The sequence below is a fragment of the Maylandia zebra genome, linkage group LG7 (assembly GCF_041146795.1).
Source record: "Maylandia zebra isolate NMK-2024a linkage group LG7, Mzebra_GT3a, whole genome shotgun sequence".
NCBI lineage: Eukaryota > Metazoa > Chordata > Actinopteri > Cichliformes > Cichlidae > Maylandia > Maylandia zebra.
This window is the reverse complement of record NC_135173.1, coordinates 32,055,913-32,077,126: the sequence shown is the minus strand read 5'-3', so window position 1 is coordinate 32,077,126 and position 21,214 is coordinate 32,055,913. Positions and strand designations below refer to the sequence as shown.

The 21,214-nt window shown below is 43.0% G+C and overlaps 2 protein-coding genes across 4 annotated transcripts; one reads left to right on the top strand and one right to left on the bottom strand.

Annotated features, from left to right (window-relative positions):
• Nucleotides 1–9,923: 9,923 nt before the first annotated feature.
• ntmt1 (N-terminal Xaa-Pro-Lys N-methyltransferase 1) lies at nucleotides 9,924–13,684 on the top strand. Of its 2 annotated transcripts, none has more exons than XM_004561899.3 (4): nucleotides 9,924–10,081; nucleotides 11,571–11,730; nucleotides 12,135–12,387; nucleotides 12,754–13,684. In XM_004561899.3, the coding sequence occupies exons 2-4, from the start codon at nucleotides 11,572–11,574 to the stop codon at nucleotides 13,008–13,010; spliced, it is 669 nt and encodes a 222-aa protein (XP_004561956.1). In that variant the 5' UTR covers nucleotides 9,924–10,081; nucleotide 11,571; the 3' UTR covers nucleotides 13,011–13,684. The 2 variants fall into 2 exon arrangements, with proteins under 2 accessions (XP_004561956.1, XP_076742368.1); XM_076886253.1 differs by having other exon boundaries at nucleotides 9,976–10,130.
• A 677-nt stretch (nucleotides 13,685–14,361) lies between these two features.
• ndor1 (NADPH dependent diflavin oxidoreductase 1) lies at nucleotides 14,362–20,688 on the bottom strand. Of its 2 annotated transcripts, none has more exons than XM_004561901.2 (15): nucleotides 20,563–20,688; nucleotides 19,399–19,538; nucleotides 19,133–19,210; nucleotides 18,452–18,549; nucleotides 18,259–18,357; nucleotides 18,080–18,181; nucleotides 17,797–18,000; nucleotides 17,493–17,620; nucleotides 17,069–17,280; nucleotides 16,831–16,938; nucleotides 16,631–16,745; nucleotides 16,176–16,322; nucleotides 15,967–16,085; nucleotides 15,741–15,835; nucleotides 14,362–15,555 (listed from the first exon to the last, which is right to left on the bottom strand). In XM_004561901.2, the coding sequence occupies exons 2-15, from the start codon at nucleotides 19,531–19,533 to the stop codon at nucleotides 15,411–15,413; spliced, it is 1,785 nt and encodes a 594-aa protein (XP_004561958.1). In that variant the 5' UTR covers nucleotides 19,534–19,538; nucleotides 20,563–20,688; the 3' UTR covers nucleotides 14,362–15,410. The 2 variants fall into 2 exon arrangements, with proteins under 2 accessions (XP_004561958.1, XP_004561957.1); XM_004561900.2 differs by having other exon boundaries at nucleotides 19,399–19,535.
• Nucleotides 20,689–21,214: the final 526 nt, after the last annotated feature.

Below are 21,214 nucleotides of genomic sequence, written 5' to 3'. Positions count from 1 at the left end.
CGGCTTGGACAGTCTCGGTCGTTGTGTCTTTGGGCAAGACACTTCACCTACTGGTGATGGCCCGATATGGCAGCCTCGCTTCTGTCAGTCTGCCCCAGGGTACCTGTGGCTACAACTGTAGCTGCCTCCACCAGTGTGTAAATGTGAGAGTGGATGAATAGTGGCATTGTAAAGCGCTTTGAGGGTCTCGAAAAAAGCTATATAAATGCAATCCATTATTATTATATACATGTACACCCATACTCACTTACCTACAACACATAATCTTTTATTTATTAGTAATTTAATAGTTTTAATAAATAAATATTATTATTTATATAATAATATTTATGTGGATACTTTTACACATGCATGTATATATATGTATATACAGACACGTCTATCTGTATACACCTACCTACAAATATCTATATGTGGAGATTCAAATACCTGTCAGTGCCTGATAAAGTCCTTCCTCTTCCAATTTCTTTGTGAAAATTGTTTCTTTTAATAAATTTGTTAAATAACAATAACTAAGTTAGTCACCAAATGGTCTCATGCTGGACATGCTGGACCATTACAACGTGAAATGTTTCATATTTGTGAGGGGAGATTCTTAGCTCAGTAAGATGATAAGTGGTCCTCAGTGAGATGAGTGAGTGAACGGCTGCAATATACATGTAATATACATAAAAGGACCCTCTCAAAGTGCATTGGTTCAGAACAGTGCTAAAGGAATCCAAGTAGATGGTGGTTTCTGTTTTTGTTTTGCTCTATGAACACTATCACACTTGGAGTTCATTTGTTCATTTGTGAAAACTTGTAGATTTTGTTCTGGTTTGGTTTCCTTTCATGCAGAGAAAAATACTGAGCAAACGTGAGAACGTTCAGTCTTCTCATTGGCCAGAAGAGTCTGGGGTGGGAGCAACCGAAGTAAATACGGGAAGAAAGTGCTGTGTTCTGGACTAGTACATCTAGAGTTTACTCCTAATATTTGCATTTCAGGCAAATCTGTATTCTTCACGTCTGCTGCATCTCAAAATGCAAAGCATACGTGACTAAGTGAAGGTGTTTAGCTTAAACTTCAAGTTGCACTGAAGTCGCATCCCATTCTCACCATCAACAAACTGCTCTGGAGTTCTTTTGGAATTGGATCCAGACTACTTCCTCCAAGGGGTCTTGGTGTGGTTGTTTTGTTCTGAATGAGCATAATGTGCACAGCATGAGCAGACAATAACATAAGTGCATTCCCTCACCTTTGCACTGTGTACTGTGGTCTGAGAAGGACAATTCTCAGACCACAGTACACAGTGGGACTACCATTGAATGTATAGTAAAAGTGACCGTGACCATGAGCCTTAATGTTAGCATATCGGCCTATACTGTTTTGGTGTTAATCCAGCAGTGGTTATATTTGAATGAGTGGGATGAGTAATAATTAAGTGATAAGGACTCAAAGACAGATGTGAATAAACTACTTACCAGGTGGAAAGCAGAAGTCCATTACCAAAGAACAAAATAATGGGGAACAAACACACTGCCTGATCCAAAATCCAAAACATATTCAAAACGCACTGAAGGGCAGATAAATAGATACTCACACAAAGAACAGAGGAAAATAAAATAAAAAATACTATAATGATGTAAATACTCTCAGACACAATGAGCGCTAATCAGACAGAGAGGAAACACCTGGAAAACAAAACACAGCTGAAACTAATCAAGGACAATGAAGCGGGGAAGTAAACCTGAGGAAGAAATAAGAGACAAAATGATTGTCAAAATTAAACAGTAAACAAGTAAACATGGAAAAAGCCAACACACAAATGGTGATTTAAGCAAGAGGAGACAAAATAAAAATGATTAATACCAAAACATGAACAGTCAACACAGAATAACATTTCTAATAAGAAACATCAGAGATAACAAACCAAACAGAAACTCACAAACACGACCATAACATCCAAATAAAATCCCACTGAAACCAAAGCGCAGATGGACGGTCTGTTAGTACAATTAACTGCACAGCAAGCTGTATTGTTTCTCAGATAACTGCATTAAAAATTTTTCCAAATGGCACCAACAGCACAAACACAGTCCAGATGTCCAGTTCAGAGACTCGAGTTGACCAGTTATTTTGCTAAATAGGCTTAATTATCAACTGTACTACAGCCTAAATTTCAAAGTCAAAGTTTCTACCGATTTAGTTGGACCCCCAGTTGCCATAAAAGTTGAATATAATATAAATGAAATACTCAGTTCAGGCTTCAAAGCTCAGCTCTTTTAATTAACAGATCATGGCTCATTTTTAGACCTTAAATATGGTTTTAATAAAGAGGTAACACAGTAGGAATCCCAGCTGAGCTGACAACAACACTCCCATTCAACAGTGAGAGGCTCGACTGCTGAAGTTCACACAAAAGGTTTGTTGTAGAGATTAATTTGTTGATATAGAGAACATGTCTACTCTCAGACTGCCTCTTGCTTCCAGGAACTTTGGGTTTTGTGTAACTGTGAGCAATACACAAACGCACACACTGTGCTCAAGCGTCCATGAGTCACCACAATGACGCACGCCTGCTGAACATTTGCTGTGTGCTTCAGCGTTTCATATGTACACGATGGCAAAGGAAGGAAGAACTGCAGAGCTGAAGGGAGAAAAACCAGCCTCGAACATTTTATGTCCATATGTTCCTGTGCTGCGTTCATGATCACATTTTAAGGGGAATTAAATCATCTGTGTGTTAGAAAATAGAGGCTGTGCAGAGAAGTCTGTGCTTTAAGCTGAATAGCTAAATGTTCCATGTTTTTAGTCTGTGTTTGCAGTGCTCAGTTTGAGACTTTTACAAGACTTGATACAAAAATCAGGCACACTCACGTCTGTCAGGTTTATTATGTGCTTATAAGAGGTTAGCAAGCTTGGTTAGCATGCTTCATCCATAAAGCACCAGCAGCACAAACATGGTTTGGAGGTCAGCTACAGCCGCCTGTGTCACCATCCACCTGTGGGAGCCAGCCTTAAGTGGACATTAGAGGAACTGCAGTTTTTAGCATTCCAGCGCTGGCTTCCTTTCTTTAAGCTCCAGAGCTTAGAAGTAGTCCTCCTGCTGGCCAGTAGGAAGAATGCAGGATTGAATCTTAAACTGTGTGCCAAAAAGCCTTTTGAGAAACAAGATTACACTAAATAGTGATTTTTAATGGGGATTTTTTTTAATGTTTTTCTAGAAGAGTTACACTTCATGTGTCAGACAGACAAGCATGTCTGCTAGGTCATATTTTTTCTAAACCTAACCTTAGCTGGATGAAATGATATTGCATCTTTTGCAAATGCTCTTTTAATTTCATTAATTTTGTCTTTTCCCACTGAGTCTTAATTAAATATACACCTAAGTATAAAATGACTTACTAATAAGGTCAATAATATTCTTCTATATCTTCCAAATTAATAAAGAAATAGCTTTTCACAGCACATATAACTGACTAATCTCAATAATCTGAAGGTGCATCAGTTATTCTCTCCTCACGTCCCTCCTCTTATGTCCTAAGTGTGAGGATGCAAGGGGTGGAATCAAGGATGCATAAATGAGAAGATTCCCAGTCGAATGAATCTCAAGAGTCAGAAGGACTAAATGAAAGCGAAGGGAATGTGTGCAGAGCCAAAGGAGGAGGGGGAGGAGGCACAGGATCAATATCTAATTTCAGTGCTGGGCTCACTGTAGAGGCTTTTCCAATAAGGCTGGGATGGAACAGCAAAGTTTGAATAGCTGTGTATCTCTGTCTGCCTCTTGGTGCATCTCTGTTTGTCTCTTTGTCTTTTCCTTCTGTCCGTCTCTCCATCTGCAGCCTCATGGGTGGACCACACCTCCATCTGTCTTTAGGTCCAATGTGAGTGGCGTGGACTGAGTAACACAGGCTCAGAGAGTTACTTTTAACATCTTAACATCCTCCAGGTCACTGAATTAGGGGATTTCTATTAGGTTAACATCCAGCTTTTTTTATGGACACAAACAGCAACGAGCCAAACACATTACCAAAAATACCCACATGAACTCATATTCTTTTACTTGTTTAGCTAACTCAAACTATAAATCCAGACTACCTCACTGAATGATTAAAAGCACAGCAGATATGTATTACTTATGAACACATTCTTGTATATTTGCAGTTTCCCACATGTGGAATTTTCTTGGGTCTCATGGGTATATTTTGAGGCTTATTTGTATTATTTTCACCTATTTGAGACAACACAACAATCATTTTACTAGAGGACAGTATCCCAGCTCTTATTCTGGCCAGTCCAAAATAATACTCCAACTCATCCGTTTTGGGCTGTAGCTGGTGATGGCTACTACTGGTGTTGGTCTGCTGGACCAAGAGAAATTACAACCTCCCAAGGATGAATTAGAAAGTTCATCTCAGGTACGTTGCCCCATGTTTTTCCCACTGTCTGATTTTATGCAGGCTGTATAAAATGAATTTCAAATATAATTTCATTACCTTCACCTTTGGTCACAAGCTCTGTGTGGCGACCAAAGCAATGAGTGCATGGATACAAGGAGCTTTCTCCAAAGGGTGGCTTGTCTCTCCCTTTGAGATAGGGTGAGAAGTTCAGTCATTCAGGAGGGACTCAGGGTAGAGCTGCTGCTGCTCCACATCAAAGGAGCCAGCTGACATGATTCGGGCATCTGATTAAGAGGCCTCCTGGGCACCTCCTCAGTGAGTTGTACTGGGCATTTCCAACTGGGAGGAGGCTACTGGGTAGACACCAGATTGCATCTCTTAGCTGCCCTGGATAAGTTATGGATAGATGGATGGATGTTATCAGTGATGTAAGTTTAGTTTTATGAGTACAGTATGGATTAAAATCCTCCTCTTTTTATTGTGTTTTCTTCCAATTTGTGTACCTACATGGAAACACCTATGACAGAAGAACTGGCCAAGATGTAACAGGTGCCATTTGTTATTCAATCAGCTGTTAAAACATAACCAAACCGCCTACCCTTACCCTAACCCGACGTGGGTCAGCAGATACCTGGTGGAAGTTTACTGACTAAGAAATATGCTCATCTTGACAGTTTCCTAGCCTTATTGTGTTTGAGTCAAAGGTTTATTTAAAGTGCCAGTAACCTCTTATCAACCTCTCAGGGAGCCATCATTAAGTGTTTTATAGGTATTCTTATGAATATGTTCTTAAGACAGTTGGCAGCTGAATGAATTTACCTCACCTCAGCCTTTCATATTTGAGGAAAATCTTGCTCTGATGAGTGTTTCAAAAGCTCATTTTACAGTTTATCATCCAGAGTAATTTACAGGGTTGAACAGCCTCAACAATGCAATGGAACCACCAAGCTTTGGTCATTTCTTTTCTCTTTCACTGCAGTCCAAACCACAGCAGTGAGTGCAGGATGGAGGAGTTTGAAGAGGCGAGTTTTCCTTCCTGAAATATTTATAAGAAAATGCACCAGTGCAACTCTGCAGCAGCCACAGCCGCGATGTTGCCTCTCAGCTGTTAGGCTCTTGCTTTCTTCACATTTGTTTTTGCTTTTTTGGCCATTGTGCACCTGAAGTCATTTTTAACTTGGAAGCTAATCCATCACTTTGTCCCTATAAACATCCACCCCACTTCAGATAAATACGCTGGTTCAAGTAAACGTAACTTGTAGTGTTTTATTTATTTGAATGAAATCAGACCCAATGTAAGCTCACGTTTTCATATTCATTCAGCCCACTATAACTGCAGCCCTTGAGTCATAATGTAATAAGCAGCAACACATACAACCGACTTTGAATTCATTCTCAACGATAACATAACATCTTCAAAACCCTGCTCGTCCTCGGGTCATTAAAACCCTCAAATTCACCAAAACAATACAGAGGCCATGGCCTCGGTCTCTTCAGCGGCGGCCCTGCTGCCCTGAAGATGTCTTTGCAGATCAGCTGCACTTATCTCTGGTGGGTCTTTAACATTTCACATTCCAACATCCAACATGACATTTCCCTGACTTGACGATGAAAGATAGATATATAGCCCACATTATCATACTCATGCCAAGGTTATTTATAAGTTCAGTGTCGTAGGCGTTTTACATGATACCAAACCATCCTGGATTAGGCTTGTTGTAATTATTGACCTTTCTTCATTGGAGAATTCTTTCAGTTACACGATGTTTTAGGGTTTTCTTCCAATCAAATCCCCCCTCAGTGGTTTAGTGGTCCGGTTTTGACCTCCAGGGCTGAAAAATGAGGTCAGTTCTTTTAATGTCCATTTGAGGCCCGCTCCAAACATGAGTCAATTACCTAAGACTTCCATGGCATAATGTCCAACTTTACAGCAGAAATAAACATGTGCGTAGCCTAATAAAAAAATGTTTTTTTTGTTTGTTTGTTTGTTTTTTTTAGCTGACCTGTTTAAGGCGTCAGTCATGGCTCAGTGACCCTCTCATAACCAGCGGTGACTAGTAGGGTCGCTTTGGAAAACAGTGTATTCCATAACCGCTAGCAGGATGCCATGGTCGCCAGTGAAACTGTGTAAAACATCAAAAAGTACAATGAAAACCAGAAGCAAAGACGGTTTGCTTTCAAAATAAAAGTGGCACCTTTTGAAACGTGTTGGTTGCAGTGGTAAGGAGCAGCTTTTACTCCTTTTTTAGTCCCTTGAAAAGAGTAAACGGCAAGTGACAAGTTGGTGCCCTCCACACAAACTACAGGTGACCTCAGTAATCTGAACATTTACAGGCTTAGTTTGACCTTCTCTGTGGGCGATCGTGGCTCAAGAGTTGGGAGTTCGCCTTGTAATCGGAAGGTTGCTGGTTCGAGCCCCGGCTTGGACAGTCTCGGTCGTTGTGTCCTTGGCCAAGATACTTCACCCATTGCCTACTGGTGGTGGTCAGAGGGCCCGGTGGCACCAGTGTCCGGCAGCCTCACCTCTGTCAGTGCGCCCCAGGGTGACTGTGGCTACAATGTAGCTGCCATCACCAGTGTGTGAATGTGTGGATAACTGAATGTGTAAAGTGCTTTGGGGTCTGTAGGGACTAGTAAAGCGCTATATAAATATAGGATATTTACCATTTCCCTGTTCCTCTTTCTCAAAGGCCTGGTCTTTGCCCGAGCACTCATCATCAAATATTTCTTTTTTCTGGCACAGTCTCCTATTTATTGTTGCTCAAGGTGCTGAATTTACTGGAGCAGCCAGTCTTAAATAAATAAATAAATTGGTAACCATGCTACATCACTTGTAGATGATTTCACATGAAGTGGAATGATTGATTTCAAGTGGTCTAAATATACTTTTATTAGCCCGTTACTTACTTACTTAGCACTGTTTGGCAGGTATCTCTGTCTGTGTGGTGCACTAATACAGTCTGTGCACGCAGCTTCATCACTCCTCTCATCCTCATTTGGTCACTTCTGACTCCAAGAAAACCAACATGGTGTTGACCAAAACATTGATGCTGAGGCTTCAAAACGAGTCCAAAACCGGTGGGTAACATCAGTGATGGTGATTTAGAACATGAGCACATGGCTTCACACTGAAAAAAGAAGCAATTTAACTCATAACTGGCAGCTCGGCCGAGTCTGACTGCTGGGTCTCTTTCAAATTTATGACATGCATCCAGACTTTGTTCAATTCCTCTTGGTTCAGTCTTGATATGGATATGATGGACCCATCAGGCAGTGAGAAATAGGGTGATTTTTGGCCACTTTAAAGCTCCTAAAGGGAAAACAATGAGTGGAAATTGTCAGCTGTGAACGACGCAGAGAAGGAAAAACGTAAACTTCAGAGTGGAATGGACTGCTTTTCAGAAAAAGCAGTGATGAATCCTCTCTTTGTCTTTTTCATGTAAGAGTATCAGTAACTGCTGTTTGTGTGCAGAGTACGTGTTTCCTGAGCAAACAGTATGTTGTACATACAAACATGTGTCATATCCTCACAGAGCATCCCAGTTTTCTCATGATTGTTTGATATGTGCTGTCCCTGCAGGTTTACTGAGGTTTGCTGTGTGTTCAGTGCAGGAATGAACAGCTCTTCAGCACTGAATCCTCAAACGATGACAAAAATGAACTCTCACTCTCGCTCTCTCGCTCTCTCTCTCCCTCTCTCTCTCTCTCTCTCTCTCTCGTTTTCTTTTGCACTGGAGCTCCTCTCACTGGTGACCGCAGGAACTGACTGTGTGTCGCTTGAAAGCAGCAGCGGAGTGGATGTGACTGAAACACGGGATTATTTTCACGACGGTTTTAAATATTTCAGAGAGGAAGCCTTTCTCTGGAGGTATAAAACAGAAATAATCAGTTATATTTTTAATGAGTGCACATGTGCAGGAATGTGGCTGGTTGTATCTGCGCAGTGTAAGCGCTGAGGACTGGATGCAGATGGAGACTGGCTCTGCAGACTGAACTTTCCAAATCATCACAGTGAAGTTCTCCCCACCTTTTCCTTTTTTCCCATTTAGCTCTATACTGTACTGCCCTCCTGTGGTTCAATGAAAACACTGCAGCTCCACCATGAAACTGCACCTCTTTGTAATGTAAGCAGCTGGGGTGGATTATTGTTTCTGATTTCTTTTCTCACACATCTTGTATGAAGAAGTGAAATAGTTAAGCATGGTCCTGTGCATGTAGTGAAGGACTGTTGTAATGATCGTTGGCTCTGCTGCAAAGATTGCCCAGCAAGCTCTGCTCTGAAGAAATTTAAACACTATATTGCTGAAACTGTCTGTTCACTTTCTAGCATGAGCTGTACTTCGTATACAAACTGAACTCGGGAAATGGGATTTAAGTAACCTGCTGCCCAAACAACAAATGTGAACTACAGTCTTTGATTTAAAGGAAGGTTATATTTATATTTCTGCAGTTTCATTTGTCACATCTATTATGTGATGTGTTGTGTTTGTATGCTTTGAAAGTGTATATATGCCTTTTGTACACGGGTCAGTCTGTAAAAAGAGATCTCACTTTATATGATAGGACTCTTACTCTAACTCCATCGGCTTACTGTGAGATTTATTCCTTTGCTGTTAAAATTCCACCTAAGCTTTAGAATTAGAAGGACAGTGGTGCTGTTTTTATGTTACAAAAATGAAACAACGAAAAAAGAAAAATGAGGATTTATCCATCCATCCATCCCCACCTCTTCCAGCTGTTCCAGAGAGAAAATAAGGTGTTTGCAGACCACTCATCTAGGAGGTGTCCAGGAAGAAGCCTGAACCACCTCAGCTGGTTTTGTTCAGTGTGGAGGAGGCTTTAATGACCACCTTATTAATGCCTCACCCCATCTCTAAGGCTGAGCTCAGACACCCTCTAGAAAAATTTCTTCAACCTTAATACAGTAATACTACTATTATTACTACTACTACTACTACATCTATTGCTACTACTACTACAGCGGAGTAGAGCTGCTGCTCATGCGTGTTGAAAAAAGATGAGGTTGTTCAGATATCTGGTTAGGACGCCACCTAAAGCAGACCCAGAACCCCCTGGATAAATTCCATATCTCGTCTGGCCTGGGAACACCTTTGGATTCCAAGGAGGAAGTGGAAAGTATAGTTGATGTGAAGAACATCTGGAATACAGACTTCAGGCAAATGCAAGATAATAATAATAATAATAATAATAATAATAATAATAATAATAATAATAATAATAATAATAATAATAATAATGAGTAGTAGTAGTAGCTTTATTATTTAATTTTTAACATGCAGAGATGACTGGAACCACTGAAAAGTGAACAGGGATTTTTAAGGTGAGGCAGATGGGTGTGGACCTTTTTGTTTTATACTCGGCTTTTTTTCTCCTTGTCCTGCCACAGTTCTTATAGAAAGTCATAAGTAACCCTGACAGGAAGCAGAGATGATCCTGAGCTGTGTTTTTTATGTTTCATCCTGGGTCTGAAATGACCTGGTCCAAAAGCACAGGTGAAAGAAGTGGGTCTACGAAGGGCAGCAGGGGGCGCTGTGGCCGCTTCTTCTCCCAGGAAACCAAAAGAGGAAGTAACGTACCGTGTGTGACGGTCCCAAATAGAAAAGTGAAGCACAGCAGACACCGGGAGTGGGTTCAACAGGGGCCGAGGAGGGAGTGGGACCAGGCGTTGACTCCAGACCAGGTCGGTGTGATCACGGAGAGTGAATCTATCGGGCTGATATCCGGCAGAGGCGGGTATTTAACAGCGGAAACAGCGTAACGACGGCGGCTAGGTGCAAGTTAGCACGTGCAGAGCGTCAGACGAAGGAGAGGGAGAGTACGTAAAAAGTGACAGAGAGCGACAGGTGGGAAGTTTCTGATTAAAAACGACAGAAACAGGCAGTTATTTGTTGTAGTGAGCAGGTGTGGGAGGCAGATATAGGTGCAGCTGTCACTTTAAGAGGACTTTGTAAACTTTATTAACTGCTCGGTTAAATCAGAAATCATAAACAGTCATTTACTTCCACTTATAACACAGTTACTCAGATTTGGGGAAAATATTGGCTGTAAAAAGCGAGTATTTCGTTCTGTAACTGTAAATCAGATACAAGAAGGAAAAATATAACAGAAAACTGTCCTAAAGCCTGGCAGTGATTACGTCCACAGCCCCAGTGTGAAGTATTATTAATAATGATAATAATAATAAATAGCAGTTTTATGGTTTCATGTAGCTGCTTCTTTCTGTAGTCAGGCTGTTCGTGTGTGAAACACACAAAACTCTGCACATTTAAACCATCCACTCTGTCCTGCTCACAAGACAGGCGCTGACAGCTGAACTGCAGCCACATGATGCCACATTTGGTGTGTGTGTGTGTGTGTGTGTGTGTGTGTGTGTGTGTGTGTGTGTGTGTACGCACGCGCGCGCGCGTTCCCCTTTCATGATGAACAGGTGATAGACCTCATGTCCCACTGTCCGGTGCCAGAGAGTGAGGTTTGTTGCTCAGAAACAGGACCTAGCCTGTTTATTTCTGCGCAGGTGTCTTTATTTATTTTTAGTGTGGCTCGGTCTTCTGTCCAGAATGGAGACAATAAAAAGCATTTTGCTGTCATCATAACAATAAAAGCAGCACAACTCTCAGGCTCCTTTAGGCAGGTATTTAAATTTTTCCCACAGGAATGTGAGTCAGTCTGACCATGAGCTGAAGCTCGAAACAGTTGCGTGACCTCATGGACGCCACAGCAGAAATCTTTCTGGATCTTTTTAGAGCCACTAAAGTGCAGACACCTCCAAACAAAAATCCAACTATTTCACCCACCAAAACTGGAGCTCAGACTTCTTGGATGGCCTGTTATACAATTAACCACACAGCGGCCACATCATTGGTCAGATGATGGAATTATAAACACTAAAAAGACACCAACAGCACAGATGTGGTCCAGAAGTCCTGTCCATGGAGCACCACGCCGCTAATAATTCAGTCTTTCAGTGTAAACAAGCAGATATACTCTATATGGAAGAAGCAGCTGGTTAGCATCAACTGAACTTTCAAAATAAGAGTGGTCAGTGATATTGCAAATTTAACCTCCTTCAAAAATCATTGAATCTCTTTTGATGTTGACTGAAGCTTTTTTTTTTTTTTCATGATTCAGCCATTGATTGATTTTCACATTTTTGTGCATTTTCCTTTCAGGATGGGGGACATAGTCGAGGACGAGGTGAGTTTCTACTCCAACGCTCAGGACTACTGGAAGGATATCCCACCCACGGTGGACGGCATGCTGGGAGGCTATGGCAGCATCTCCAGCATCGACATTAACGGGTCCAAGGCCTTCCTGCAGAAATTCCTTGGCGTAAGAACCTCTAAAAAGATTGTAGCATGTTTGAGTTAGCACTCTGTGTACAGGGAATTCATGGTTTTCAAACATTGTTTTCAGACATTGGTTGTTAAAATATAAAATTAATAATGAAATGAAAAACCGGAGAACAAGACCTTTCACGTGCCAAGCAGCCACTAATCCGACATGCTGATCTGACCCTTGTAGGGTTCTCCAGTGAATTATTATCATTATGCTTTGGATTATATGTAGGAAAAGCTTATTATTTTGTAATCTGTGGATAAAAATGGGTGATAACAGCTGTATGACCTTCAAAGGGAGCGAGTGCTGCTGTTTCCTTGTTTGTGATGCAGTTGAATTGTGCTTTACTTGGGTCTTTGTGTAAACCCTAGTCATCTTTTTTTCTCTTTCCTCTGCAGGATGGCGAGGGGAAGACTGGCTCAGGCTGCGCTCTGGACTGCGGCGCAGGCATCGGTAGGATCACAAAGCGCCTGCTGCTGCCGCTGTTCAAGACTGTTGACCTGGTGGACGTGACACAGGAGTTCCTGGACAAAGCCAAGACGTACCTGGGAGACGACAGCAAGAGGGTGGGCAACTATTTCTGCTGCGGCCTGCAGGACTTTGTGCCGGAGAGCGGGCGCTATGATGTCATCTGGATCCAGTGGGTCATTGGTGAGTCTGAGTCGGAAAGCAAATGAAAAATGGTGCGCGATTAGATGACCTAAACTTCCATCCATCCATCCATTTTCTTCCGCTTATCCGGGGCCGGGTCGCGGGGGCAGCCGCCCAAGCAGAGAAGTCCAGACCTCCCTCTCCCCAGCCACCTCCACCAGCTTGTCCAGGGGAACACAGCGTGCGCATCGCTGCAGCCGCTGCACCGATCCGTCTGTCGATCTCCGGCTCCCTTCTCCCGTCACTCGCGAACAAGACCCCGAGATACTTAAACTCCTCCACTTGGGGCAGGAACTCATCCCTGACCCGGAGTGGGACCTAAACTTTCCTCATTCTAATTCATTTTTTTGTTCTTTCCACCCTTAGGTCACCTGACAGACGACCACCTAATAGACTTCCTGCGCCGCTGTCAGAAGGCGCTGCGGCCCAACGGTCTCATTGTCATCAAGGACAACGTGTCATACGAGGGCGTGATCCCTGATGAGGAGGACAGCAGCGTGTGCCGCGATCTGAACATAGTGTGCAGCCTGGTTAGCAAAGCCGGCCTCCGCATCGTCCATCAGGAGCAACAAAAGAACTTCCCGAAGGAGCTCTACCAGGTCCACACGCTGGCCATCAGATAGAGGACAAGCGGCGAAGGGGGTGGGGCTTTTTAATAGTCTGTTTTCTATCATGGGTCGCTCTCTAACTGTGGGCTTTGTCTATTCTGGGGTCACTGCAGCGTGGGGTAATGATCAAAATGTTTTTGCATCATCCACAAACGCCACTTCCTGTGCTGGACTTTCTCAGGACGTCCGCCAGATGCAGCTGTGTCGCTGTCTCCTGAACAGTTATCTAACGGACGGTTTCTCTGTGAGGATTTGCTGCTTTTATATCGCCTAGTATTTTTAAAAAGCTCACTTTAAGGAAAATGTGACAGAGATTTTTGTTACTTCTGGACATTTTATAGGAAAAATACACCAAACTGCAGATTAACGATCAATAAAAATGATGTATTTATTGCAGCAGTCGATTTTTGATCTGTGAGGCTGGACGTTCTCCTTAAGGTGTTTTTATACGTGTGAACGGTTAGCTAACTGAGTGGTTGTATCCGGGTTACCAGGTTTGTACTACAATTCCTGAAAGCCTGTCTAATGATGCACGGGAGAAAAGAGCACCACATGCATCTGGTGGACGGTGACACCGCATTGGATGCTGGGAGTTGTAGTGTAGTGGGATTGTATGAAGGGGCGGAGTCAGTGCTGAGAGTCATTTACCTCAGGGAAGCTGGAAGATAAAAATAAAGAAATGGAGTCAGTGTCGTGTTTCTTTGCTCTCTGTTCACAGCACACAACCAAGCATCTTTATTTACTTTTAGAAACCTGTGGAGCTGTGTTACAATTGGCTGTGCAGTTTCACATCAAAATGAACCGATGCAATGCCCACATCAGGTGTTCAAGCACTACATGAACAAGAATTCTCTTAATGTGGGATTTATACATTAGATCCAGTCACAAACCCTAATGAAAGCCTTCACCTTAATCTGCCGTGCGCCTCCTTATAAACAACTGCATGTCGTGTTTTCACGGCTGATGATGACTGTGATTGGCCTGTTCAGTTCCATTGTTTCTTGTTACAGATGTCAAACCCACCGTCAGCCAGCTGTGGGGGCTACAGCGTAGACTTGTCTTTGCTTGGCATGTCGGCATAGTAACAGCGAATAACCCCGGAGCTTTAAAATTTAGGTTGAGCTAGCCGCTCGTTGCTTTGGCTGATTACTCACAATGATCAACGTCTGCTGTTTTCATAACATTGAGTGGTCAGCAGCAGTGCTGTGGCGTTTGCATGATTTGATTGGCTCATTCCTGTAATGATCAGTAGCTTAGTCACTGGAGTGTTCATAGTCGGCTAATTTCAGATGCAGCCTGATGGTGGATGTATCTTGTATGAATTATTAATTTTCAGGAAGAAACCAGAAACAAAAACACTCTGGAGGAGTTTTCAGATCCAGATAGTTTATTGTGACGTATTTTACTGAATGCTTATAGCTTCATTTAAGAGTTTAGGACCTCACTGACGTACTTTAAGGCAACACTGTTTACTTGGTTTTACTTTCTGGTCAACACACTTAATAAAGCTCAAGAAAGGCAATAAATACTTCACAGATTACCATTATAACTCCTGTTCAGGAGGAATGAACATGCCCTTTATCTGCAGTGCATACAGTTCTCAAAGGGTTTATCTGACTAAAAGTTCACGCCAAATGATTTCATACAGGTTAGATGCAATCAGGCAAACTGATGTGATGAAATATTGTGATCACCACCTGCTGAGATTCTCCTGATGTCACAGACGATCAGAAATGGAGGCAGGAAGGAGGAGAAGAGCGACTTGTTCCTTAAACTGTTTCTGTAACTTGATTCCAGTTGTGAGATGCAATCCTCTCTGTCCCTGTTATTGGGTAATATTCAGTGATGCTGTACACCAGAGACTGTGTGGTGACTACAGTACTCTTCCACAGAAAAAGCTAAAAACTATTGGGTACGTCGTTCACGGATCAGGGTTTAGATCTTCTACTGCTTGACTTTAAAATGATTCATATGTTGGGGGATCAGTGAGGTTTTTCATCATGACCTCCAGAGACTTCTCATGAATGAAAGTGTAGGAAGCACCAGATTTGGTTTGGGTTTCCACAGCAGGCCAACGCAGTAGAAAGAATTAAGGAAACTGGTCCAATGATCTACTGCAGCACATCTCTGCGGCTGCGTCACAATAACAGTCGACTTAGCTCAAAGCAAAGCAGCCTGTTCAGGTTTTTAAAGTAGTGTGTAGAAAATATGCAGATGAAGCTAAAGCCCAACCCTAAAAGCATCCAAACCCACAAACAGAGCCAAAGTGTGAACTTTCTGTGGGGTGAAATGATCTCGTTCTATGAAGAGAGCGTCAAACAGAGACTTTTGGTTATTCTTTCATTTGTTGGAATAAGTTGATTCTGACAGCTGGACGGATCCCAGTGTAGTCAAAAGGTTGTTGGGGCCGAGCGATCACGACCAGGTCTCGCTCTGAAACCGACCCGTCTTCTCCATGGTCGCCAGCATCTGCTCGGCTTCTTCAGCGGACACACCTCCCGCCTGCTGGAACGCCTCTTTGAGGGCGTCGCACACACTGGCTGGCATCTGTTTAGCGTTGCTGCACGGAAACACAAAGAAGACCTGAAGTTTAGTTAAAGAAGAATCAAAACTAGCTTCCAGATGTGATCCTTAGACAATAAAAGACCAGGGTTTTTGTTTTGTCCCAGAATTGTATTTTAAACTCTACAACCTGAGTTTCAGTGGGGGAGGTTATCAGCGGCAGCTTCGAGGCCTCAGACTCACCCAGCGATGTAAAAACAGGCGTTTTTATTGGCGATCAGGTCCCACAGGAGCTCACCATTGTCCCTCACACGGTGCTGCACATACACCTTTGCCTCCTGAACAAACACAATAATGCTTGAAGGTCAAAACCTACCGAACTCCTGGACACTGGAAGTTTGATCATCTCCCATTTGCTGTTGTTCATATTGGTGATTATTTACAGGGTTAACAGGAGCGTGTTTCTGACCTGGTCTCGAGAGAAGGCCGTGAAGAGGGTGAGGAATCCAGCCTCCATCATCTCCTCCCACTCTGTCCTGAAGTAGAAGTCTTTGGACTTGGAGCGGCAGCCGAAGAAGAGGACGTTAGCTGCCGTGCAGGAAGAGGATGAAGAGGCGTGTCGTCACGTGAGCTCTGAGAGACTGTGGAGCGACTGGGAAATGTAATCAGATATCTCACCAGTTCTCCCCTCAGCGGTCCTCTCCTGTAACACCGATCTGAAGGGGGCCACTCCTGTTCCAGGTCCCACCATGATCACCGGGGTCTCCTTGTCTGAGGGGAACTTCAGACTTCCCTTCTTCACCCACAAAGGCACATACACATCGCCTGGGACACAGATTAGGAAAACATTTAAATTCTTTAATTAATCCGATCTAATTATTTAAAGTTCTTCAGGATTTCAGCTGAACTTTATTTAATGAAGACTATCCTATACCACAAGTAGTTTCAGGGTTACATTGCATGAGGTTTGTTCAAAATTAGAGCTTTGTATCCAAAATGAATTTTAAAAAGAGTCGTCATTTGATGCCAGTTCACTGCTGGAATTTGATTAATCAGCCCTAATCTAATCATCAGTGTATGTAGGTGGCTGCTAACAGTTACGGTGAGCATATGCTACAGATAAGGTGGAGTACCTTGTGCAGGATCCAGAGAGGCTAACCAGGAGGAGCAGAGGCCTTTTCGAGGTTTATACAGTTTGGTTTTGTAGCAAACAACAGCAACCAGGACCTGAATCCTGTTTGGGTGGGCCTGCAGGCAGACCACATCTTTACAGTGACGGGTATAACGCTAAAATATAAATACTTTTTAAATCTAATAAAGAAGGATGATCTACCCGCAGAGAGGAGGCGATGGAGAAGGAGCGAGGCTGGATCTCAGGGAAAAGGTCCAGGAGATAGTCCACTTTGAGTTCTGCTGTGGTGTGAGGGAAATCTGCCAGGACCTGCAGCAACAAGGAGCAGATCGGAGGTAAAACGCAGATGAAGACAGATTTATTTATTACACAGGTCTGAATCCTGTTTGGGTTTAATAATTGCAAAATTGCTTCTAAGCTCCACCTCTTCGACCGTTACCTCCAGCATGGTGCGTCGGGGTCGGTTGCAGTAGTTATGCAGCTCATCCTGGCCCGCCGCTGAGCTGAACTCGGCCAGCTTCTCCCGCTCCAGCTCGTTGGTGGCGAAGGTGGACAGCAGCTCGAAGAAGGAGCGGCGAGGCACAGCGGCGATATCCAGGTAACTCTCCACCAGGTGGCGCACCGTGCAGGGCTGAGGAAGCCTGGCTGGGACTGAAAGATAGACTCAGACTGATCAGTGATTGTCTTAAAATTATTTCCAAGCTGCTTTTAAATGAAAACAGTGAGGTCACTGTAGCTACCTCGATCTTTTATATACAGATTATAGATCTGACTAAGAGTCATTAAAACATTCAGAGGTCAGATTTATTCAAAGGAAAGGAAGTGCATTGATAGGAAGGGATATTTATGAAACAGGGACTGACCTGCAGTGTTGTCTGTGGGGCTGAGAGTGAACCGGGTCTCTGGGTCCAATTTCAGCAGCTGGCAGAACTGCTGCACATCCTCAGGGGCGTTACATGGGCGCATCATCACCACGTCACCGGCAGCAAACCTGGAGGACAGCAACACAGCTGGAGATGGCGGCAGACCAACGAGGCTTACTGCTTTTACTTAAATACTGAAACTCAGGGTCGTATTCAGAGCAGATTCTGCTCCAAACAAGGCGTTTCAGGACAAAAAAACCATGCAGGTCTGAAAAGTAATCTTCAGGGGATCAAGGTTACGTACTCAATGTTGGACCCAGTGACGTCTAACTCAATGTGCCTGACGTCCTGGAAGTGCGACGGCTCCGTCACCCTCCTGTTGAACACCATTCTGGCAGGAAATGGGTGAGACTGGGAGGGGACAGTTTGATCCATGGGAATCCTCAGCTGGACCTCCTCCTTCTCTTGCATGTCGTCCAGGAAGTGGAACGTGTAGGTTGGAGGAAGTCTGTCGCAAAAAAGACAGAACAAACCTATAAATTAAACGTACGCTTTCTGAGAGAGGGACACGTGGAGCAGATACTCACGGCTCGTCTTCCCTCAGCGGCATCATGCCGGACAGAGTCGGGTAAAGAGTCGACACTTTCCCCCAAAACGAAGCAAACCAGGGGTCGATCACAGCGTCCGCTCTGCGTCAAACACACCGTCAGCTCAGCACACGCGCAACAAACCCTCCGCCATGTTCATGTTTACACTTGTCTCTTACCCGAGGTCATGCTGGTCATCAGCCAGCCCCACGGGCAGCAGCACGCAGGCACCGAGCTGCAGGAGGCGCTTATGAAGCTTCTTGGCCACAAAGTTGAACCTGCGGTGCACACAACGTGCACAGGCTTTAACAAAAACCAGACGAGTCACTGTAGGCTAATGGTGAGAACAGCGAGCATAAATCCTGGACTGACTTTGGATACGAGGAGTCTCCCAGGCCCAGGATGGCGCAGTCGAGCTGACTCAGAGAGCCGGCAGGTAAAGACTTCTTAAAGAGGAACCGCCAGAAATTCTTAAAACAAAGAACACATGGACGTCTCAGACACAGGTAAAGGTTTTCAAAATATAATTGGCTGTGCATGAAATCTTTTATCATTCTTCAGAAAAACCACAGAGGTTCTCACTGACCCTCAGAATTAGCTTCTTTCTTTAATATAACTTCACTACATTTAATGAAGCCATACAACACTTTACCTTCATATTGATAAGTCCAGGAGAAATCCACCTGTTATGTCCGACGCTACTGACGCTACTGATAGTGTACAACAGTTTTAAAAAAGCTTTAATGTCTCTCTCAGCCGAGAATGTGTTTCATGTGTTTCGCGTGAATCTGATCTGATTTTAATCTGAGGATTCGAATCTAATTCACTCTGAAGCTTTGACCATGACTGACTGACTCAAAAACCTTATGGACAGACCTCAAAGATCCTTACATTTAGCAGGACGAAGAGGGGAAACACTCTAAACTTTGAAAAGGAAAACTCTTGGTTAATTTCAAACTGGAAAGACTTGAAGTAAAAAGGTAATTGTGCTTAAAAATAATATTTCCTTTTTGGAAGGTCACCTTTCACTCTTCCAGTTTTCATTTTTCTTACCTTCATGTTGTCGGGAGGATCTCCCTGACCAGTAGTGGAGCAAACAAAGACGACCAGAGACTCGGTGATCAGGTTGGCCTGTTTGATGGGAGGAAAAAGGCACGCTGTGAGGTTGAGGAGGAGTACTCAGGAGCAGCTCTGGGACTAAAGTTGGGTATAAACATGTGAAACACCGACTGTGACTCCACAGTTATTCCACATTTATCGAGTCACAGCTCTGAAAACTTTAACACCCCCCCCTTATTTTTGAATAAGGTCTTACGCACCACATTGTAGTCGTCCAGCGGCATCACTCGGACCCGCAGCCGCCGTCTCTGTGCCTGCCGGGCAAGCCTCTGTGCCGTGTCCTGAGCTGTCCCGGTCTGACTCCCGTACAGAACGAGCAGGGCAGGATTTGACATGACTGCTGACAGAAACACAAGAACAGAAACTCATCATGTTTTGGATACAAAAAAGCCTCAGGGACTAAATTAAACATGGAGCAAAGAGTTTGATTCTCTCTGAGCCACTCAGCATGCAGTCCCACAGCAGGAGTTAGGACACGTGTGGCTCATTCAGGCTAAGACCCTGGTAAACTCGCTCCTGGCTCATGTGACACAGCCACTTATTTTCCTCTTAACTGGCCCCAGATGGGGACTCAGGTTCAGTTTTCCTTGGGTGACCCAGGCAGTGGCGAAGTTCCCAGATGTGACAGTGATAGAGTTTCACTGTCATGGTTAATAACCCAGAGTTTATTGGACAGGAAGCTGCATTTGTTCAGCTGCCTGCTGTGTACATGTAAACAGATGAAGTTCTGAATGAATGTTTTGGTGAAACAAAGATGATGCTCGACTCTGGCGCAGAATAAAGTTTTATCTATTCTATAATAGATACTAGACGAAAACAGTGCCCATAAACAGAAGACTCGAAACCAATAAACGTAAAGCAGAGCTCTGCTGTTAGTTTTCAGTAAAAACAATCAATTAAACAATACAAACCATAACGTGACTTTAATTCTAATCATCTGACTTTCATCCTTATAAGCATGAGACTGTCTTCGCACATGTACACATGTCTGTGTGATAAATACATGCTGACTCGTCAAACAGGAAACGTTGGCTCTGAACACATTGATTAGCAATACTTTCATTTTTCACTCAGAAATATATGTTCCGCATTTCTTTATTTGGGCCACAACAAACCATTTTCCGTGACCAGCAGGTATCTCGGTTACTTTTTACAGTAGATATAATGAAATGAATAAAATATAACAGTTAAACAGTTAAATTAGCAGATGTTCACCTTCACTCAGGACTACATAACTGAGCTGCATGCTAACGTGCTAGAATACTAGCTAACCGACTGATAAAAATCTGATCCGCTATTTTACTTATTTATTTTTTTTCGTCTATAATTCACATTTATGACCACAAGCAAACAAATCCACTCACCGTCGCTGTCTTCGTCGACAATTACCTAGAAACTTATACAAATGAACAAAATTAACTGGTCATGATGACCCTCAACGCCACACTTTACGGCAGGCACGCTGTGATTAGCTCACAGGCCGATGCTGCGTTCAGAGCCCCGGAGGAAAATCAGAAATAACAAAGTTTACGTAAAAAATTCTTTCACAAGCAACTTCTGCTGTTTATTCTTTATTCTTTCATTTTTGTTAACATTATACTTGATGAAGACATAATTTTCGTTTAAGTATTAATTAATAACAGCTACAAAGTGACTTATTTTTATTGACTTGTCTTAAATTTGAGCCTAAAACATCTTAAAAAAACATATTTTTTTAATTTAATTTCCTGATTCATCCACTATGTAGCTTCATTATGTCTCATTTAAAAATTATATTAGCCTACAGTGCTTAATGTTGTCTTATGTCAAATATCAAACAGTGACTGCTCTGTGTTTGTCTCCACCTCGTGGTCAAGTAAATTTCCTGCAAACCTCCTCACTCCTTCACCTTGAACCACAACAGATGAATGTTCTGGAAAAAGTCAGAGACTTTCTTTTTCTTTTTTAAAAATTTCTTTATAGATTATTAATCATTTGATACAGTCTCTGGTATTATGATAAATGGACTGGTTAAAG